The 22,234-nt window shown below is 43.7% G+C and overlaps 1 protein-coding gene across 1 annotated transcript; it reads left to right on the top strand.

Moving 5' to 3' along the window:
* The first annotated feature begins 1,493 nt into the window (after positions 1 to 1,493).
* LOC147882803 (pentatricopeptide repeat-containing protein At5g39350-like) lies at positions 1,494 to 3,923 on the top strand. Its single transcript, XM_087400508.1, has one exon. The coding sequence runs from the start codon at positions 1,494 to 1,496 to the stop codon at positions 3,921 to 3,923; it is 2,430 nt and encodes an 809-aa protein (XP_087256634.1).
* The last annotated feature ends 18,311 nt before the right edge of the window (positions 3,924 to 22,234 follow it).

The raw sequence follows: 22,234 nt of genomic DNA, 5'->3' as shown, positions 1-22,234 counted from the left end.
ATGGAGAGGGCCAGTTATTTGACATGCTTTTATGGAGAGGGGTAGTTATTTGATAGGCTATGGCGATGGCGAGGTAGGAGGAGGAAGAGAAGTAGAAGCGAGATGAAGAGGAGGAGCCGAAGAGAGCTGAAGCAACATGGAGGGATTCGATGGAGAGGGGCAGTTATTTGATAGGCTTTTAGCTAAAATGCAGATCTAGAACCATTGGATTTTCATCCTATGAATCGTGTTTGATATGTATTAACTTTTCATTTCATGGCACATAGCTTCCTTCCTAAACATAGAATATACAAGTTGGAACACCATATGCATATTGGTAAGATCACTCAATAACCTATATATATGCATGAAAATCTTCAACACACAATACATCAGATTGTACCTACGTACGACCTTTCTAACAAAGCATGGCATTAGAGGTTGCTCCCATACTTGCGCTTGCTGAGGATTCATGCCCTCTTGTCCAGGGTGATGTCAGATAGTTTGAATCTGTTGGTTACTGTTCCCATACCCTTCTTGAAAACTCCCCTGCCTATAACGGGTAGACTGTACGTGGAGATTGTGCACCTCTTGCATGTGGCGAGCAGACTGTGTATGGAGACTGTGCTAATAAATTTGTGGTGGAGGTGAGGGAGGCATTGACAATGGCATTGATGGTAGACCCTGAAGGAGGTATGGGGGTTACTTGAGAGTAACTCGAGACAATATTCAAAAGAAGTGCTGTAGGGGAAGCATTAATGCCAACCCCCTTCAGAAGTTGGTTTAGTGGGATGTGGGGGCGGCCTCTTAGGCTTGGAGCTATTTTGGTCCTAAACCAAGGAAAATGTAGTCCTACTTTACTGGTATTTTAGTCCTTGTTGCGATAAATCCTAAATGAGGGCAAAAGTATTCGGAGCCACTATAGTAACTGGAGGCCCAGTGGTGCCATCCAGATAATCAACTACAATTCATCTATATCCAATAACAGGTTATATAAAAATTAACAACAATTTATACTGAGAGCCTCATGGAGAAAAGATTGAACAAAAGATCTTACGTTTATAAAAACTTAGCAATTGCTGAGAGCCTTAGAGGCCAAAAGATTACATCTAGCAAGCATAACCACTCAGCCACCATTGTTGAGTGGTTTATATAAAAATTAATAACAATTTATACTGAGAGCCTTAGAGGCCAAAAGATTACATCTAGCAAGCATAACCACTCAGCCATTGCTCAGTGGTTTCTATAAAAATTAACAACAATTTATACTGAGAGCCTCATGGATAGTTCAGAGTGAGCAGACACCCGACTTGCGGAAGGGTAGAACCAATGCGTGCATTTGGTGACAGGGTCGCATCTGTGTGCACGGTGTGTGAACACGAAGTTTGCCAATACCCTTGTGTGAAACCTAGTGGATTCTCCAACTTGTTTCAGCTTTTGAATTACAAACTTTCTAAGTTTACGAGTCATGCAGAGCAAGTTTGTATTATGGTGCTAATGGTGCAGACTCTGTTATGTACTCCGGCTCACCAAGGTTCAGCAATGGACGACTATTGCTAAATGGGCTCCCGTGGAGGTTCAAGAGCTTGTTCATTGCACCCCTTCCTCAACTCAAGCAACAGCCCAAACCGCACCTTTCCTGCTCGAGCTCTCCCGGAATTGCTTTACAGGCTGCATCACTGTTGAAGGATAACTTGGATCGAGGTGGGCTGCCTGGGCTTGAGACGAATCCTTATACGTATACTTCCTTCTTGCGATCGTGCGTGAATGCGAAGGCTTTATGGGATGGCAAGCGCTTACATGTGCACATTGTCCGGAACGGCCTTGAACAGAGCTTGGTTTTAGAGACCCTTCTCTTACAAATGTACAGCAAGTGTGAAATTGTCGAGGATACTTTGGCAGTTTTTGCCAACATACATCGGCGAAATGTGGTGTCCTATAATTCATGTATTCGCGTATATGCTCGTCAAGGGCATATTCAGGAAGCCATCAATCTTTTTAACCAGATGCTGCACGAAGGAATAATCCCAGACAAGGTAGCTTACGTCTGCCTTCTTTCTGGGTTGGACAGCGAGGCAGCCCTTTCTGAAGGCAGGCGGATGCATGCACGTGTTGTAGGTACTGGATTTGAGTTAGATGTCGTAGTGGAAACTGCCCTTTTGAACATGTATGGTAATTGTGGCAGCTTAAAGGATGCTCGGAGTTTGTTTGACAAAATGGGAAGCAGGGACATAGTTTCCTGGAATGCCATGATCAAAGTGTACACACAGCAGGAGCAAGGCACGGAGGCCCTCCTACTTTATCACAAGATGCAACATGAGCAAGGAGTAATTCCGGACGCAGTAACCTTTGTTAGCCTTCTTGATGCATGTGCCAGCCAGGGAACGCTCGCAGACGGTCAGTGGATGCACATACATCTCTTGGAGAGCGGACTTCAGCCAGATATTGTCGTGGGGACTGCTCTTGTTAACATGTATGGCAAGTGTGGCAACACCGAGTGTGCAAGGAAGATTTTTGACAGTATGTCTGAGAGGAATAAAGTTACATGGAATGCCATGATAGCAGTGTATGGCCAGCATGGGCAAGGTGAACAGGCGCTTGAACGCTTTGAGCAAATGCAGTTGGAAGGAATAGTGCCAAGCAATGCCACCTTTGTGAGCATTATAGCTGCGTTCACCAGCCCTAGAGCTCTAGTTGAAGGGCAGAAGATCCATGCCCAGACATTGCACTGTGGATTGGACTCAAATCCTATCATAAGGACAGCTCTCTTCAACATGTATGCGAAGTGTGGTGGCCGTGATGAAGCACAAAGGATGTTTGACAGTCTTCCGAAGCAAGACGTGGTTTCTTGGACTTGCATGATTTTAATGTACGCTCAACATGAGAAGGCCCTGGAGGCTTTCCAAGTCCTTTACCAAATGCAGCTTGAAGGGTTAATGCCAGATAAGGCCACTTTCATCGGCATTCTTTCTGCCTGTGTTTCCAAATTTCAAGGCACATGGATACATCTATGGATCCTGGCCAGGGGATTAGAGTCTGACATCGTTTTGGGTACTGCTCTTGTCAAAATGTATGGTAACTGCAAAAGCCTAGAAGATGCTAGGAACGTTTTTGACCACATGTCTGAACATGATGTGGTTTCATGGAGTGCATTACTTGCATTGTATGCCCATGCTGGACATTGCCAGATTTGTCTTCAATTATTTGACCAAATGCAGCAGGATGGATTAACACCAGATAGGGTCACCTTTGTGAGTGTCTTCGATGCGTGTGCCAGCTGGGCAGCACTAGATGAAGGTGAGAGACTGCATGCGTGCATTTTAGAAAGAGGACTGGAAGCAGACATGGTTGTGGGGACTGCTCTTGTCAATCTGTATGGCAAGTGTGGCAACCTGGATGATGCATGGAGGGTGTTTGACCAGATGTGCAAGCGGGATGTGATTTCATGGAATGCCATGATTGCTGTGTATGGGCAGCATGGGCAAGGCAAGCAGGCCATTGGCCTTATGAAGCAAATGCAACTGGAAGGCACAACACCAGATGCTATCACTTATGTAAACATTCTTGTGGCATGTAGTCATGCTGGTCTGATTGATGACGGGTGTCAGCTTTTTGCTTTCATAATCAGAGATAGTGGTATCTCCCCTAATATGGATCATTATACGTGTACGATTGATCTCCTTGGGAGAGCTGGACGGCTAGATGAAGCAGAACTACTAATTAAAACCATGCCATTTGAAGCCACAGATGTAGCGTTAATGGCATTGCTTGGAGCTTGCAGATACCAGGCAGACGTGGAGCGTGGGAGGCAAACTGCATTGCAACTACTTGAGTTAGATCCACAGAATGCTACAGTTTATATATTACTATCCAGTGTTTATATTGCAGCTGGAAGGGAAGATGACACAACTGAGGTGATGACTGGGATAATAGGCAAACCATAAGAAACTACCTTGCTGCTGCCTCACTGCAGCATATTGTAAATCATGGGTAATACATGGTGAGCTTCAGATATCAGTGGGTGGGAAGAGGCAGCTATAGCAGCTGACAAAGATGCAGGAGGATAGCTGCTGGTAACCGCTTCTCCATTTAACTCTGAGATAACGCGCTTAAGTTACCTGAAAAAAAACTCTGGGAAATGCACTGAATGCTGATAACATTGATATAGTTGCCATTATACAGGGATGCAGCCTCAAATTTTAAACAATTGCACATACATATCCGAAACTACTATAACAATGGCTTAAGCACAGAGAGCCATTTTAGGATGTTGTACAATGAAGGAGACCCTCAGCATTTTAGTGGAAACAAAAACTTCATGATCCCTTTTCTTGAGGATACACTTACTGTTACCCTTTGTTGCTTGGAGTTTGCATCCCCTGTTAAGCCAGGCAATCTCCCATTCTCCAGGAGAAGATAAACAGGTACAAACACCACTGGTGCCTCTCCAAATCCTGTCAAAGAAACCCCGAATCGGAGGCAAAATCCACAACCAACGAACTGTCAAAAGCCCCGGTTCAGAGGTTAAACAAAATAAAAAATTATTTAAAAAAAAGGTTTTTTTTTTTTTTTCTGGCCTGACCAGATCTGGCCGACCAGATTGACCTGGTCGGTCAAATCTGACCAGGTCGGTCAACCTGTTGGTTGACCGACTTAAAGCCCCTTCCTATTTAAAGGGGGGGGGGGCTAGGTATTGTATCATCTTCTCTCTTCCAGCTCCAGAGGTTCCTGCACACCCTGAGCCACTTCTGCCTCCTGGCTGCCTCCTCTGCTGCCTCAACTTCTGACTCCTGGCTGCCTCCTCTGCTGTCCTCCTTTCTGCTCCAGATTTGCCCTCTTTTCTGCCCCAGATCTGCCCCTCCTTTCTGCTCCAGATCTGTCCTCCTTTCTGCTCCAGATCTGTCCCCCTTTCAGCTCCAGATCTGCCCTCTTTTCTGCTCCAGATCAGCCTTCCTTTCTGCTTCAGTTCTGCCCTCCTTTCTGCATCAGATCTGCTCCAATTTCTGCTCCAGATCTGCCTTCTTTTAGCTTCAGATCTGTCCCAACTCCTGCTCCAAGATCTGCCCTCAACTTCTGCTCCAGATCTACCTCCAAGTTCCGCTCCAGATTATGTTCTTTCTATTCCAAATCTGCACCAACCCCTACATCAGTTTGCTGTCTCAGATTTGGTTCAGTTCCAACTTGTGGAGCTAGTGCAGAAGTCCACTACAGTTGTTAGGACTGACGTTTGTTTCCTCCAGAGCTTCTCTCATATCTTTACTTGTACTGAGTTCCGTTTGTGATATATATATCTTCTTCAGCCACCATTAATTGTCTTCAGTATTGTTTTATTTGTCTCTAAGTATTTTCTTTATATGGTATCAGAGCCAGGTGTGCCAATCGACACCTGAGCCTTGATCTGGAAAGCTTGGAAGATAAATCATCACCTGAAGATGTCTTCTCCCTCTTCCCCGAAGCGATCTCAGCCTGAATCAACCTCTATTCAACCATCACCTTCGACATATGTCGAGAGAGAGTCTGCTAGGATTGAAGGTGATGAATACCTCTCCAAACTCTTTAAAGAATTTGCTGAATTCAAGAAATGGAAGGAACTTGAAGCAGGTACCCGCACACCTCGTGCCTCTACCTCTCCACGGTTCTCTCCAATATGTCAACAAGGACCTCTATTCAACTCAGAAGAAGTTGAGCAACATCTCAAGTTCGGTGCCAACGAAGAACAAGTATCCCCTGACGAAAGAGGACAGGCCGGCATGAGAACATTGGATTATTCGACAGTGCCTATTCCACAAGAATCAGTGCAAGGTATGATGCCCTATTCCCTTAGTGCAACTCCTTCTGTTATGCAAGGCATAGGAACAAGTAATCACGAGGACACAGATCCATACATGCATGTGAACACTCGCAGACGAGAAAGGAGAAATGCGTCTAACAATGAGTTTGCTTTCGGTTCACATTCTTCCCTCCCTCCCATTCCTCTCATCTCTTCCGCTGCCATCTTTCCTCCAGTGGTTTCTCATCCTCCTCCTTCTCTCATGCCACTGGATTCCTATAGTTTATTTCCCTCTATCTCTCCCGCTACCTCTTTTTCACCTCTCATGTCTTATCCCGCCTCTCATATTCATCCCTCCCCCTCACGACCTTTTCCAAATTCTTTTATTCCTCCGGTGATGCCACCTCTCCCTTCTTCTCACTCTGCTACTATTCCAAATTCTCTTCTGCCTCCACCGGTTGCTTCTCCCTATCATTCTCTTTCTTCCCCTCACCCTGTCTCTGCAACAACCAAACATGCTTTCACTGATATGACTCGTTTTAACGGGTCTAATTATACCACATGGTCAAATCTTATGCGCCATGTGCTTGATTCTCAAGACCTATGGGAACTCGTTCAAGGTACCGAATCGCCACCTGATCCTCATGTTTATCCTCCTCAGGTAGTTCGTTCGTGGCGACATCGTAATGCCACTGCCATTGTTGAAATTATGCAAGGTCTTTTACCTGAATTTCACTCTCAATTACAGCATTTTGATCTTGCCTCTGAGCGATGGGCACATCTCACTGACCGCTATGCAGCTCGAGATCGTACTCGTCGCATCAATCTTGACCATGATCTCCAACAATTCCAGATTCTTGCTGACGATGATCTCAAGGTTAAACTAGCAGATTACCGGCGGTTAGTTGCTGAATTTGCCACAACTGGTCCTCCCAAATCCGAGGATGACCAAGTTACTTTCTTTTTAAATAAACTTCCGCCCAAGTATTTCAGTTTTATGCAACAAATCATTTCTCAACCTTCTCTTCCTACTTTTTATGAGTTTGAATGTCAACTTTTGCGTTACACTCGTCCTGATCTTGCTTACTCCGTCTCTATTCTCAGTCAGTATTTTAATGAACCCAAGCTCACTCATTGGCATGCATGTATTCGTATCTTGTGGTTCATTCGTGGTACTTACTCTTATGGTTTACATTTCAGACTAGGACTAACCCTACAGGGATACACTGATTCCGACTGGGCTGGTGACCCGGACAATCGTCGTTCTCATGGCGGCTATATTTTCTCGTTTGGCTCGGCACCTGTTTCTTGGTCTAGCCGTAAACAAGAGACTGTTGCTGGTTCTTCTACTGAGGCTGAATACCGGGCCTTGTATGATTGTACCACAGAGGCCATATATCTCCGACAGTTTTTGGTAGAGCTACACTTTCCTTGTACTGAACCCACGATCCTCTACGTCGACAACAAAAGTGCCATTGCTCTCGCAGGCAATCCCATTTTTTCCAACCGCACCAAACATGTCGGTGTTCACTTTCATTTTACTCGCGAGCAAGTGGAATTAGGTACTATTCGGTTGATCTATGTTCCAGCTGCCGATAATCATGTTGATATTCTTACCAAGCCGGTTAATTGCCCTACTCTTGAGCATCTCTGCCCACGGTTGGGGATTGGTTTACCTCCTCCTTTTTAGCAGTTTTTTTTTTTTTTTCTCTTTGTGTACTTAAGGAAGTGAACAAATCCCCTGCGAGGGCACTCCTTCAAGTCTTTCTTTTTTGTACCATCATCTGGGCATTTAGTGAAGATGAAAACCTACTTTGTAGGCATCTTCATCTAAATGAAAACCCTTTATTTAAAAAAAAAAAAAAAAAAAGCTGATGAAGATGATAGATCACTCATGGAACACCTCTTTGCTTCTCTTGTCTACATTGGACATTGAGAGGGGGTGTTAAGCCAGGCAATCTCCAATTCTCCAGGACAAGATAAACAGGTACTAGTGCCTCTCCAAATCCTGTCAAAGAAACCCCGAATCGGAGGCAAAATCCACAACCAAAGAACTGTCAAAAGCCCCGGTTCAGAGGTTAAACAAAATAAAAAATTATTTAAAAAAAAGGTTTTTTTTTTTTTTTTGGCTTGACCAGATCTGGCCGACCAGATTGACCTGGTCGGTCAAATCTGACCAGGTCGGTCAACCTGTTGGTTGACCGACTTAAAGCCCCTTCCTATTTAAAAGGGGGGGGGGGCTAGGTATTGTATCATCTTCTCTCTTCCAGCTCCAGAGGTTCCTGCACACCCTGAGCCACTTCTGCCTCTTGGCTGCCTCCTCTGCTGCCTCAACTTCTGACTCCTGGCTGCCTCCTCTGCTGTCCTCCTTTCTGCTCCAGATTTGCCCTCTTTTCTGCCCCAGATCTGCCCCTCCTTTCTGCTCCAGATCTGTCCTCCTTTCTGCTCCAGATCTGTCCCCCTTTCAGCTCCAGATCTGCCCTCTTTTCTGCTCCAGATCAGCCTTCCTTTTTGCTTCAGTTCTGCCCTCCTTTCTGCATCAGATCTGCTCCAATTTCTGCTCCAGATCTGCCTTCTTTTAGCTTCAGATCTGTCCCAACTCCTGCTCCAAGATCTGCCCTCAACTTCTGCTCCAGATCTACCTCCAACTTCCGCTCCAGATTATGTTCTTTCTATTCCAAATCTGCAGCAACCCCTGCATCAGTTTGCTGTCTCAGATTTGGTTCAGTTCCAACTTGTGGAGCTAGTGCAGAAGTCCACTACAGTTGTTAGGACTGACGTTTGTTTCCTCCAGAGCTTCTCTCATATCTTCACTTGTACTGAGTTCCGTTTGTGATATATATATCTTCTTCAGCCATTAATTGTCTTCAGTATTGTTTTATTTGTCTCCAAGTATTTTCTTTATATCCCCTTCCTGAGGAATCCTTTGGAGTTCCAGATATCACTAAACCACACTGTGCCAAGAGTACTCTACCTTGCCTGTGCTCATCTTTTACTCCAGATATGCCTGCCTACGCAACTCTAATCACCTGCTAGAGAGAATCTCCCTGTGATGGGGAACTTGATTTATCGGTATGGCAACATGACGTATGGCTTATTTTGGCTTGCCCAACTGCTACTTAGCACTAGTTGATCTTTCATGAATGCCTCATAAAGTTAAGGAGCATAACAGGCTGGCTAGGCTGGCATTTACTTTTGGGCAAATTAGTTAACCACCATCTTCAGCAATAAGCATGTGTACTTCATAATGACATGAAAGTAATTATCTGAAGGGATTGAAGGCCACTGGGTACTGAGCCTTAGGCATTCCATTGTTGCCGAATCTCCATCATGATGGTTCAAGCAACCTATGGACATGCAAAGGTGATGAAGACAGAAAGCTCCCAGTTATGCTAGAAAGAGCCAACTACGGGAAGCCCAAAATCATGCCAGACCTTGATGGTGAAGATAATCATGACACCACATCCTGAGAAAAGCTCTCATCAATCCTGGGCCACTTTGAGGCTGTTGGAAATGTGCCTCACATCTTGGAGGGTAGCACAGATTGTCACATGGACTATGGAACATTAGTCCCATGGACACTGATGTGACCTTAGTGGCCTTGGATATAATGCATTTTATGGAGGCCTCCTCATATCCTAGCCAGACCTTTTGGGTATTGAGGAGGATTGCACAGCCGTGGGGTGGGCTTGGGACCTTGCACCCGATGACACGTGGCCCCTTCTGCGGTTTTGACATGGTACTAGAGCCGGCTGTTCTTCTGGCAGACTGTGCTGGCTTTGACGACATCTGTGCAAAAACTGTGCGCCCAACGACTGACACGTGGCGGCTGTCCTGTCCGGGCAAGGGCTGAATTGGCTTGGGACCTTGCACCCGATGCTTGACACGTGGCCCCTTCTGTGGTTTTGACATGGTATTAGAGCTGGCTGTTCTTCCGGCGGACTGTGCTGGCTTTGACGACATCTGTGCAAAAACTGTGCACCCTACCGCTGCATGTGGCTGACACGTGGCGGTTGTCCTGTCCGGGCAAAGGCTGAATTGGCTTGGGACCTTGCACCTGATGCTTGACACGTGGCCCTTTCTGCGGTTTTGACATGGTATTAGAGGCGGCTGTTCTTCCGGCTGACTGTGCTGGCTTTGACGACATCTGTGCAAAAACTGTGCGCCCTACGGCTGCATGTGGCTGACATGTGGCGGCTGTCCTGTCTGGGCAAAGGCTGGATTGTGTTTGTCCATCTTTGATTGGCGGTGGTAGCTGTGGGATGTGGCTTAAGCATAATGCTGTGCAGACCTCGCAACACATGCAGAGAGTTGGGGCCAGATTTTCCTGTTGATGGACCCACGTGCTATGATCGTGGCAGCCGTGTATCACTGACACCAGAATGTACTTCTCGAGGAATTTAGGCTTATAGGGGGGCGTTGGAGATGTGCTTCACCTCTCAGAGGTCGCGTGGACTGACATGTGGACTATGGGACATTAGTCCCATAGACAATGATGTGACCTTAGTGGCCTTAGATATAAAGCATTGTATGAAGACCTCATATCCAGCCGTCCCTTTCGGGTATTGAGGAGGATTTGCATGGCTATGGGTGAGCTTGGGACCCTGTGCCTGATGCTTGAGACATGACCCCTTCTGGGGCTCGGACAGTGACACGGCCCAAAATACCAGAGAAAGAATTGGACAAGGGTCCAAACAAAGGTGAGATATCATGGGCTGCATGTATGACTGTTGTAGGATGTGGTAGTAGTTTCAAGATCATTCATGGGTATTTCTGCTCCTGGCTCTCAATTTCCTCAATGAGAGTTGTCTGCTGTTGGCTGCTCTTTCTTAAATGCTCTGGATGTTTTCCTCCTTGAATAGTTGCCACACAGTAGTTGATGGCTATGCTAGTGTTTGGATGCATTAGTCTAATGAGTAGTTGTTTGGCTATACTAGTGTTTGGATGCCACACAGTAGTTGATGGCTATGCTAGCGTTTGGATGCATGCTCATAGTGAACTGCCCTTACGTCCTTGAGCTACTCATGAATTTTCTGCCTAAACTATGCTATGGAAGTGTCAAGAGGACAGGGAAGATATGCACGCTCTGGAATATGGATGGCAAGAATCTCACAACTCTCTCCAATCATACAACTCACAAGTGAACAAAAGGGAAATCTCAACCTGGGAAAGTATAGCAGATAGAGCAGCCAAAAGAACATCATGATAGCTCCACCAAAAGCATTGGCCAAGGTAGAAGACTCTGTTCAAAGTGTGCAGCCAGGTGCTGCCTGAATCTTATCAGCTAAATGCTGGAAAGCTGACAGAGCATGTGCCTCTAGAAGTGGCTGTTACTCCTCTTCAAGCAGGTTCAGTGGGAGTAGAGAAACTAGGCCAAAGGATGTCTGTTTAAAGGATTGGGGAGGGGACTCCAGCCAATCAACCCTCTAGACTGGCCGATCATTGGCCTGCAGGAGCCAGCACAGCAAGGGCAGACCCTGCCTGGAATAGGTGATCCCAGGTTGGGTTAACCGCCCAGCCTGGTTGGTGCCCCTGACAGGCTAACAGCAGCCTAGGCCCTATACACTTCCTATATAGACTGGTTATTGCCAGCTCGTTCCAGCCAATGTAGGCTGGTAAACAGTTCCCCACTTGCCCACATGGGCAGGCCAAAATCAGCCCCCTATGGACTGTGTAAACATAGCCCTTCCATGGGCATGTATCCTTATCCCCTCGCCAAGTCTAATGCCATATAGACCTCATTTTGGTGATTTCCATTTGTAATGCCTGAATGACTGGATATGGGCCCAATGGCCCATGCCTGTGCATCAACATATGCTATGGAAGTGTCAAGAGGACAGGGAAGATATGCACGCTCTGGAATATGGATGGCAAGAATCTCACAACTCTCTCCAATCATACAACTCACAAGTGAACAAAAGGGAAATCTCAACCTGGGAAAGTATAGCAGATAGAGCAGCCAAAAGAACATCATGATAGCTCCACCAAAAGCATTGGCCAAGGTAGAAGACTCTGTTCAAAGTGTGCAGCCAGGTGCTGCCTGAATCTTATCAGCTAAATGCTGGAAAGCTGACAGAGCATGTGCCTCTAGAAGTGGCTGTTACTCCTCTTCAAGCAGGTTCAGTTGGAGTAGAGAAACTAGGCCAAAGGATGTCTATTTAAAGGATTGGGGAGGGGACTCCAGCCAATCAACCCTCTAGACTGGCCGATCATTGGCCTGCAGGAGCCAGCACAGCAAGGGCAGACCCTGCCTGGAATAGGTGATCCCAGGTTGGGTTAACCGCCCAGCCTGGTTGGTGCCCCTGACAGGCTAACAGCAGCCTAGGCCCTATACACTTCCTATATAGACTGGTTATTGCCAGCTCGTTCCAGCCAATGTAGGCTGGTAAACAGTTCCCCACTTGCCCACATGGGCAGGCCAAAATCAGCCCCCTATGGACTGTGTAAACATAGCCCTTCCATGGGCATGTATCCTTATCCCCTCGCCAAGTCTAATGCCATATAGACCTCATTTTGGTGATTTCCATTTGTAATGCCTGAATGACTGGATATGGGCCCAGTGGCCCATGCCTGTGCATCAACATATGAGGTGCTCCATCTGAGCTTTGGGAAGAGCCCTTGAAACACATCGAAGAGGTTGGGGAGTAGAACCTCTGGTACTACTTGTCCTGAATCAGCCCCCTGATGAAGTTGCAAAACACATGCAGCAGCAGTACTGCTGAGTACTCATAGGCTCCTCCCAAAGCCACTGAAGCCCTCATTCAAAGAGAGCAGGAGTGAGCAGCAGATGGGGCACACGTGGAAGCCTTCAGTAGTGGAGCAGCCTAGTTATCCACGTCGTGTTGGTTGTACAGACATTTTGTATTGCTTAGTTTTGGAACTGTTTCTACTTGCTTTTGAGTGCCTATGTGGCTGTTTACATTATCAGATCCATGCGTTGTCTCAAATCATGCTTTGTGCACATTGAGTAGGATCTGGATCATCATGAGAGTTCCTATATTTTGCATTGCATATCATGGTTTGGGCTTGGCTCAGCAAGCAAGTCGCTTTCAAGGCTAATCTCAAACATGGTATCAGAGCCAGGGAGGTGACAACTTGGTTTCAGAGAGTTCTAAGGTTGACCCAGGTGACCATTGCTTGGGGGTGAAGGCCTTTGCAGGAAGGAAGACAACTTGATCTCTTTGAGAGGATCTCAAGATCTACTTGGACATCCAGAGGATGAGTGCCTTTGTAAGAAGAAGGGCAACTCAGATCCAGATAGGTGTACTCCAATCAAGGGTAGCAAGGTGTATTATTCGTAAGCTTTATCTTTCAAGTTTCGGGCAACTCAGATCCAGATAGGTGTACTCCAATCAAGGGTAGCAAGCTGTATTGTTCGTAAGCTTTATCTTTCAAGTTTCTTCAAGGCTGATGACTTCACAGATGCCATTACCCAACTTTGTGGCAATGGCAAGCTAGATGGGACAAATTAGCCAATCTAGAAGGTGAAAATGAGAAGCCCTGTGGTAGCTAGGAAGATATGGAAGGTATCAACTATTGCAGAGTTGGAACCCCTAGCTAATGTGGAGGAACTTGAGGAGAGGGATGCAAAGGCTTTATCCATGATCATTGAGACAACCGTAGACAGGGTGATTCCACATATCTAGGTGGCAGACACATCAGAGGAGACTTGAAGCATCTTGAAAGACCGTACGAGACACGCTGGTGGGATTCTGATGCTGAAGGATCAATTGTTTACAATACAGATTGACGTAGGAGCTTTGGAAGTGATCACTTAGTGAAGTTAATTAGTAATCAGCTTACAGCTGTTGGTCAAAGGGTCGACACAAATGAGTTAGCAATGTTGTATTCTCAATATGCTTCCCAAGAGCTTCAACGGAATTTGTTACATTAGTAACTACAATAGAGCGATCCAAGAAACTCACTCTTTGATTGGAGTCTCTCTTCTTGGCTGACATTATTTCACTAACTCTTCTAACATGGGAATTGATTGTGACAGTGTCTTCGTGAGAGAGGATGAAGAAAGCATGGCAACTTTGATTTCAGCCTGCTCTATTGGCTTATCTTTTTGGCGTCTAACAGAGATTCAGGGGATATCACCAAGTTTGGATACATGGACGATTTCCTTTGTTGCTAGTCTACAATATGGAATTATTGTAACTCCCTCCTACATCTATGAAGCAGATTTTTTAGATCTATGTCCTCTTAGAATTTTCAAGGTTCCATCCTAAATTCTGGAATACTTTTATATTAAGACTCAACATTACGGGAATATAAAAATATGTCAGGTACTTAAGCTCTAGCAAGGGGTAATCCTCATTCACAACCCCCACAGCCTCGCTTTTTTGATGCCAGAATTAATTCTAAGCTTTGGAACAAGGCTCTAGATCGAATCGCAGCTGATCACGATCTGTTCTTGTGTATGAAAGCACTCTTCCACGTTCTGATCTAAAGTAGGCCACACTTCTTGAAAACAAATCAAACTTATTCTAACTCTACTTGTCTTTGAGAAATTGGAACAAATCGATACTTGTGAAGGCAAAGGATTAGAATTAAACTTGGAAAGCGCAAGAAACTACAAAAACAAGGAGTAGCAAAGACTCTTTCTCAAATCACAACTAATATGGAGGAGAAGAATTGCATGCAAAGATGGTCTCGGATAAATTCTCACAATTTGAAGTGAATTGAGCTGCCATAGCAGTAGCAACAAGATACAAAACAAATCACAATATGTCTAGGAGGTGCTTGCTGATTGAAACTAGAGCTTGGAGGTTAGCAGGAGCCAAAATTCAATGCGAGTTTGTTGTTTTAGCGTGCAAGCACTTGAAAAACGAGGATGCAGCCAAGATGGTGTGGCAAGGGAAACCAAATAGGATAATCTAAAGGTCATTGCCACCTTGAGCACGGATGTTTTTGTCGAAGTTATTCTTATATATTAATATAAAATCTTGGCGAAATTTTATCGAGCGTATTTTTTTGAATTCACAATAGTGATAGGATGTAGTACACTTTTATATTTTTTCTTTTGATTTTTGAAGTAAAAATTGTAAATATTGGTGAAACTTTAATTTTTTTGCATAAAATTTTCAAATCTTGGCGAATCTTTCAAACATTTGTTTTTATTAGGGCATACAAACTTTCAACACCAATATAAAAGTTTTGCTTCGTAACAAAACTAAGTTGAAAAATCATCCATGACCTTGAGACTTGCACCTGGTCCACCATGTCTAAATGAGTCCTCCTGTGGTTGCTGGGGTAAACAAAGAAGAGGTGACAACAAGGTCAATTTAAAACTGACGTTGAGTTTTATCCTGCATCGTCAAGACTCTCCCTTGCAAGAAGAAGAATTGCCACCAAAGGTTAGGACTCAGTTTTAAAACCGACCTTGGATTTCTTCATCAAGACTCTCTACTTGCAAGAAGAAGAGGTGCCACCCAATGGTCAGTTTTAAAAATCCAACTTTGTGGCACCTCTCCTCCAAGTAAGAGCGAGCCTTGCTAATGGTGGAGGATATCCGAGGTTAGTTTTGAAACCTAGCTTGGTAGAACAACTCCTCTAAGGGGACAAGGGACTCAGGCAAGATGGAGGATTCCCAAGGTTGCTATTTTAATCCGACCTTGGATCACACCTGTCCTTACTCTGAGCCTAGAGAATACCATGTTGGAGGATGCCACCAAGGTTTGTTTTTGGCACTTTTTTGGGGGTTGAGGCCCTCTCATTCTTGAAAGGGATAGCCTTGTGGATCGTGGAGGGTAGTCAAGATTGGTTTTAAATCTGACCTTGGTGACACCTTTCAATTTGAAGGGGAGTGCCTCAGGCATGGGTGGTGGATAACCATGGTTGGTTTTAAAATTGACCAAGAAGCACCTTTGCTTCGTGGTCAATTAAATGGACCTATAAACCTAACCATGAAATAGTTAACACAAAATAAAAAACAAAAAGATTGACCTATCAACAACTAGTAAGTTTACAATTAAAAAGTTGACCTAGTAATGTGCATATAATTTGCAAAAGCATAACGTGCACACACACACACACACAAGCAAAAGTCAAAATCAAAAAGACATACCAAGATACTATTAACTTCAAATTGGTATGAAAAAAGAATGTGGAGACTACAATGCAGCTACAAAAGACCATGACCAAATGTGTGTCATGGGGTGTGAAGGATCACACTCCACCCTATAAAATTTTGCAAAGTTCAAAGAACTTTCATGATTATTAAGTGAATGAAGGATAATTTTCACATGATATCCATTGCAAACTTTTATATTTCTCCTCAAACATATTTCATATACATAGTACTTTTTGATATACATATTTTAGATACATATTACATATTGCTCCACAAACATATTTCATATACATATTACTATGCCACTTTTTGATACATGGCGACTGGATTTGGTTTGCTTTGTGGATTTAAATGATCTTATTGAGTCAAGTCAGTTGCGGTGTATGCAAATAAATGCTTTATGTGTACCGTGTTGGTTAATTTTTAGTAGATGGTAGTTGGTATGACAAGGATGTTCTAAAGTAAGCCTCTTGATTTGATTTAAAAGGATATCAAATTTACTTTTGGCTTATTTTTCGTGTTAGTCTCCTCTTGTTGATCTTTTTAATGTTCCATGGTTAATGTCTTGCTTGTGAGAGGTCTACTAGACCTCTTCCTACTTGAGGGTGGTTTTCTAAAGTTGAGACATTGTATGTTGGCATTCGGTGACTAGATATATGATTAATAGATGTGACTAGATATATGATTAATAGATGTAGTTTTCCATCTTCGACTAAATTATGTTTGAACTTTTTTCATGAATTATTAATTATTGACTTGTGGTTGGTCTAGTATGCATGGTGACTTTACTTCGATGGTAGTAATAGAGAGTTATAAATTTAGATTATAGGTTTAGTTTTTGAGCCTTTGCTCTAGATGCCCTTTGTTTTGTATGTTGAGATGTTTCGATATGTGTGTGATTCTTAAACTTTGATGATGCTTCATGGATGTTAAAGTATGTACTCGAGGGGGTCACTAAGAACTATGTAAGATAGCACGTGCAATCTTTTATATTTGAAAGGAGTTATAGAAAATATACATACATAAGGGATTTTTTAATTCAAAAAGAAAAATTTTCATACATAAGGGATATTTTAATCATCTCAAAATTTACAAAAGGGATGTATATAGGTTATAAAAATCCATAAATAGGGGTTTTATTAAATACCCCTTGATCACATGTGCTATATAGGGTTTTTACATAGTGCCCCCCCCCCTCCCCGCCCCTTCCCCACCCCTCGAGAATACTTATATTCATTCTAGTTTGCATGAAATTGTTTTTCTTCCCATTACTTTTCTTCTTGAAAGGGTTGCATTTTTTATAAAAAGGATTGTAAATTGCCTTTTCTAAATTATTAAAGTAATATGTTAATTGAAATTCATGGTGTAAAAAATGGAATGACGTTGAGGTTTCATGTTTCTATTTCATTGTTTGTGCTTAGGTTTGCTCCAAGTCAAAATGCTAATGGTGGTGTAGTAGTTTCTTATATGTGTTCGGTCTATTGTCGATTTTATTTTTTCCAAGGATGGTTCTATGCCAAATTTTTCATGTGCTTCTTGTGTTTCTTTGGAAGTTCTAGTAATTCTTTACCTCATGCACATTTTACAGCTATCCTATTCAATATCTATGGTTATTTTACATGTCCATGGGCTAGTATGACTAGTATACATTGTTAAGTGGTCTAGTATACATTTTGAGTTATCATGTACTAACTCATTCTTCGACCAGATCTCACTGGATGCTTTCATCAACTCTCAGTTGAGCGTATATATTTCTTTACTGTCCCGCTGTTTCTTCTTACCATTTTTTGCATCCATATATTCAAGTTACTTTCCTCTTAGAATTTTTGCTTTTTCTTTTTTAATGTTAAAGCATATATATATGAATTCATTTTCATATATGTATGTATGTGTTCCTTTACTTAAGCATAGAGTAGTAGTGGGTTCTCTATTGATGACATCATTCTTTTTATTTGTTGTTTATCCATGGTTGATGTTTAAAGTTGTGGTGTGTTATATAAATAAATAAATAAATATGTGTGTGTGTGTGTGTGAGAGAGAGAGGTGCGTGAGAGGAGCAAGTTGAGCACCCCGCCAAGTTCTTCTTGCAGGCCCCCCCTTCCGTCCATACGCTCGTACGGTGGCTGTAAGGTTTCCATACAACCGTACCAAGGCCTACGGCAAATTCGTCATCCTTGTGCAGACCTGAGCACATGCCCGCATGCTTTCTCCAACCTCTACTTCTTTTTGCGTGCATGTACGTCTTCATCAGTCTTTCCGTACCAGTTTTCAGCGTCTTGTCAACCTTTCCATACAGCCCAGTCTCTTCCGTACAGTTTCTGCTGGATACTTTCATACAATCTAACTTCGTCCATACAAAGCTTTCCGTACAGCCCCGTTGGTGTTCGCCCTGCTCTTGCTCGCCTACTTTAGCTACTGCCAACTGCTCCTTCTTGCCATTTGCTTTCCTCCCCGTTGCTGTGTATCACCCGTCCATAACTATGCATAAACCATGCTGCCCTTTCTTGCTTGATCAATTCTGCCCTGCTCACCTTCATGGAGGACCATATTAAAAGCTGTTCTCGGAAGGACTTGTCTTGGGACCCTAAAAGACATCAATTCGAATTCTCTACCTCACCCTCTGAAGATGCTCATTATGTTTTCGATATGCTCAAGGATGAATTTCACCACAGTCGGAAGGAGTGGGCCAAACCTCCCCCGGCCCTTAAGTATAAGTTGAAGCTGCCCTCATTGGTTACTCCTCTCTGGAAGTTCTCTCAGCAAGCAGTTATCATTTTCTTCCCTAGGAAGTTACCTTCTGCAAATGATGTGGCTCAGTGGGTTCAGGCTTTGTTGGGAGGTTGCTTTGTTGAAGGAGTATACTTTGCTTCTCGAGGTTTGTATGAAGTGCACTTTTTGGATGCCTCATATCGTTAGGAGATATTGGAGATGTCTCCTCTATTCTATGGTAGACAAATGGTGCATGTCATGCCATGGTCGCCAAATAAGGATTATCTCGATCTCATTCAACATCATTGCCCTGTATGGGTTGACATAGTGGATTTTTCGGATTATATGAGGGCTGAGCTACCAAGTCTGGTAGCTACTTTGGGGCAAGTTGTATGCCCACCCCAACCTTCGGGCAATCGAAATTGGTTTTGTGTTCTTTGGGATACAGATCACCCAACCCCTCCTTCCATTGCGGTAGAGGTGGAAGATGTTCCCTTGGGCGAAAAATATTTTGATTTGAAATGGGGAGTATTTGTAAATGCTTATTTTACTTGTCATAAATTTGGCCATCTAGCTTCATAGTGTCCTGCAATACTGCATAAGCTCCCACCTACAGCTATTGCTCCAGAAAATACTACCTCTCCAACTTATGGTCCAGGGCCTAAGGCCTAGCAAGTTGGGTGATGTGGCATCTAAATCTGTTCTTCCCAAAGAAAGTGTGGTCCAGGTTTCACCCAAGCAAAAGGATAAGGGAAAGGGCAAAATTTCAGAATCTAATGCCTCTCCTCAGGGTGCCTGGCAGCAACCCAAAAAGGTATTTATGCTTAAGCCACAACTGTTACAATCTCGGCATTGGGATGCCTCTACTTCCACCCTTGGTCAGGCCTCTACCCCTGTTGATAGCCTGACTTCTTGATTGTGGGTTGATGTGCTCAAGAAGGGCATTCCTGTATGTGACAATGATGCAGATGATAGAGCTACTAATCCAGGAGGCCAGGTGGACGTTGATGTCATGGCTGAGACCTGACAACTTATACCTTACTATGTTTCTTGGCTCAACTGTACATATCCTCTATGTTTGCTTCAATTACTTGCATTACATACAATGTTCAAGGTCTTTGCAATGTCAATAAGTGGAGACTTTTTTGGCACTATGTACATAGAATGCACCCCGATGTAATTTCCTTACAGGAACACAACCAACACTTCTTGGCTGGCTAGCAAGACCACTTTGCTGGTTATGACATCTTTTATGCTGGTACGATGCACTTTTCTGGGGTATGCATGCTGGTAAAACATGATATGCAGCCCACGGTTGCTTACAACGACCCCCAGGGTCGATGGATGGTAATCAGATGCATGTGTCATGCTGATCTTTATGAAATAGCATCGGTTTATGCCTCTCAAACTTCTGCGACAAGAGCTCGAATGTGGGACTCCCTCAAGCAATATCCATGGCTGTCTAATGCTTTTTTGTGTGGAGACTTTAATAACTCGCCTACCATGCAAGACAACACCACTCATCATTCTCACATGATCCCCACTCAGCTTCGACATTGGGAGGATATGCTTTCTTTTTTGCATGTAGAAGATTTATGGCTCTCAACAAGGGATAGAGATATGGGTTATATATACTGTCACAATGCTTTTACTCATTACTGGGCTCGACTTGACAGATGGTATTTGTTGCAGGCTCAGCAGTACACTAGTTTCACGTGTGCATTATGGGTTGATCATTCCCTCTTGTTATCTGATCACTTTCCAGTATGCCTAACATTATCTATAGCACATTTGACAGATGATATGCCTTTTTTTGGTCGTCGCCTACTCCATGTTAATAGTGCTTATTTGCTTCATCAACAATTTCAAAACATGGTGAGAGTGGCTGTCCGCCCCCTCCTCTTACATGCTCAGGAGGACATGGATTTTGCCTGGATCAGTCTTGCCCATCGCTTGTAGGCTGTTATTCAAGATTATGGACAGCGTCACATGGAAAATCTTAGACTTAAGCTAAAATGGGCTCAATCTCACAAGCAACAGATGGATGCAATCAGCTCTTATAGGCAGCTCACCTCTTCTAAATAGGATTCTTGTGCTTATGCAGTTCATATCATCCATCAAAATGATATTCGTAAATTAAAGAAGTGGCAAATCCGAGCTCGCATGAAACCCCTTTTGGATCAGGGCTGCTCCTCCAAGGCCTTCTTTAAAAGCCTGCATGCAGATAGGCAAAAGGAGGATATTTGCAGGACCAGGCAGGATGATGGCACCTGGACCACCTCCAAATCAGAACTGGAATCGCAATGCTCTAGTCATTTCCAGCATCTCTTTTCTCCTCAGCTTGATTATTCGATGCAAGTGAACGCAGCTAGGTCTCAATTCATTATGCATGTTCAGTCTATATTGTCTTGGGAACAGGCTCATGCATTGGAGCAGCCATTTATGCTTAAGGAACTAGATGATGCTTTGAGTCATTTACATAAAGGTAGCTCTCCTTGGGATGGATTGAGTGTTGAATTCTTCCGTGCATTTTGGGGTGATCTCAAGCACACTCTTCTTCTTATGATCAATCATGCTTGGGTAGAACAATCTCTTCCCCCTTCTTGGAAACATGGGCTTGTCAAATTGATCCCCAAAAAAAGATTGTGTGAGACAATGGCTGATTGGTGGCCCATATCTCTTATGCCAGTCATCTACAAACTCATTGCCAAGATGATTGTCCTTAGGGTTCGATTTATCTTGCAAGCCGGCAGTATGGGTTTGTTCCCAGAAGGCAGATTACTGACAATATCTCCAATGCTTTGCTTGTAATTGAGTATGCCAAATATTCTAAACAAGATGTTCTCATTCTGCAAGTGGACATTGCGAAAGCATTTGATACTATCCATTGGGATTTTATTTCTCAGACAATGCATGAATTGGGATTTGGCCCTCGGCTCATTCATGTTATTTACTGGTTGTATTCTCATGCCACTACACAGTGTCTGCTTGGTAGTGGGTTGTCAAGGACATGGACTATGACCCGTCAGTGAGATAGGGATGCCCTCTTAGCTCCCTACTGTATGCCATTGCTACTCATCCGTTATTGTTGCATATGGACCATCTTGCAGATACAGGACCGCTTCATGGCTTGCGAATTCCAGGGGCACAGCCGTTTCTTGCACAGGCATATGCTAATGATTCATATTTCATGCCTAGGAATTCTCAAAGTGACCTCTCTCATTTGATGCATACTTTGAATGATTTTGGCATAGCTGCTGGACTACATATCAACTTTCAGAAATCGAATCTTCTAGCATTGAAAGAAGTTGATTGGCATGCACTTCTCTGGCCAGGTCACATTATTTCTTCCCATACCATTGTGAGGCATTTAGGGTATCCATTGGCTGGAATATTACCCCTCAACAACAGCTTAAATGGGTGCTTCAAAAGATTAACAAGAAGTTGGAATACTAGCACTTGTCAACTTGGCCTCTACATGTTCGACTTCGGATAGTCCAGTCTATCATTATGGCATATGTGCAATTTTACATGCCTCTTCTTCACTGGTCTTTTAAGCATTTGGCTTCCTATATGTCCCAGGATATGGAGATATTTTGGAAAAGCAAATCTCACAAAAAGGCTTTGCGACTACTTCCCATGCAGTCTGTTTGTTCTCCTAAGACTCATGGCAAACTGAATATTCTCAATCTTTAGTTTCA

The sequence above is a fragment of the Dipteris shenzhenensis genome, chromosome 29, assembly GCF_047967505.1.
Source record: "Dipteris shenzhenensis isolate YYH24624 ecotype China chromosome 29, Dip_SZ_1.0, whole genome shotgun sequence".
Taxonomy (NCBI): domain Eukaryota; kingdom Viridiplantae; phylum Streptophyta; class Polypodiopsida; order Gleicheniales; family Dipteridaceae; genus Dipteris; species Dipteris shenzhenensis.
This window is presented reverse-complemented; position numbering and strand designations above follow the sequence as displayed.

Excerpts from the sequence above, each read along its gene's own strand:
- LOC147882803 (XM_087400508.1), top strand. The coding sequence starts at position 1,494 with ATGTACTCCGGCTCACCAAGGTTCAGCAATGGACGACTATTGCTAAAT.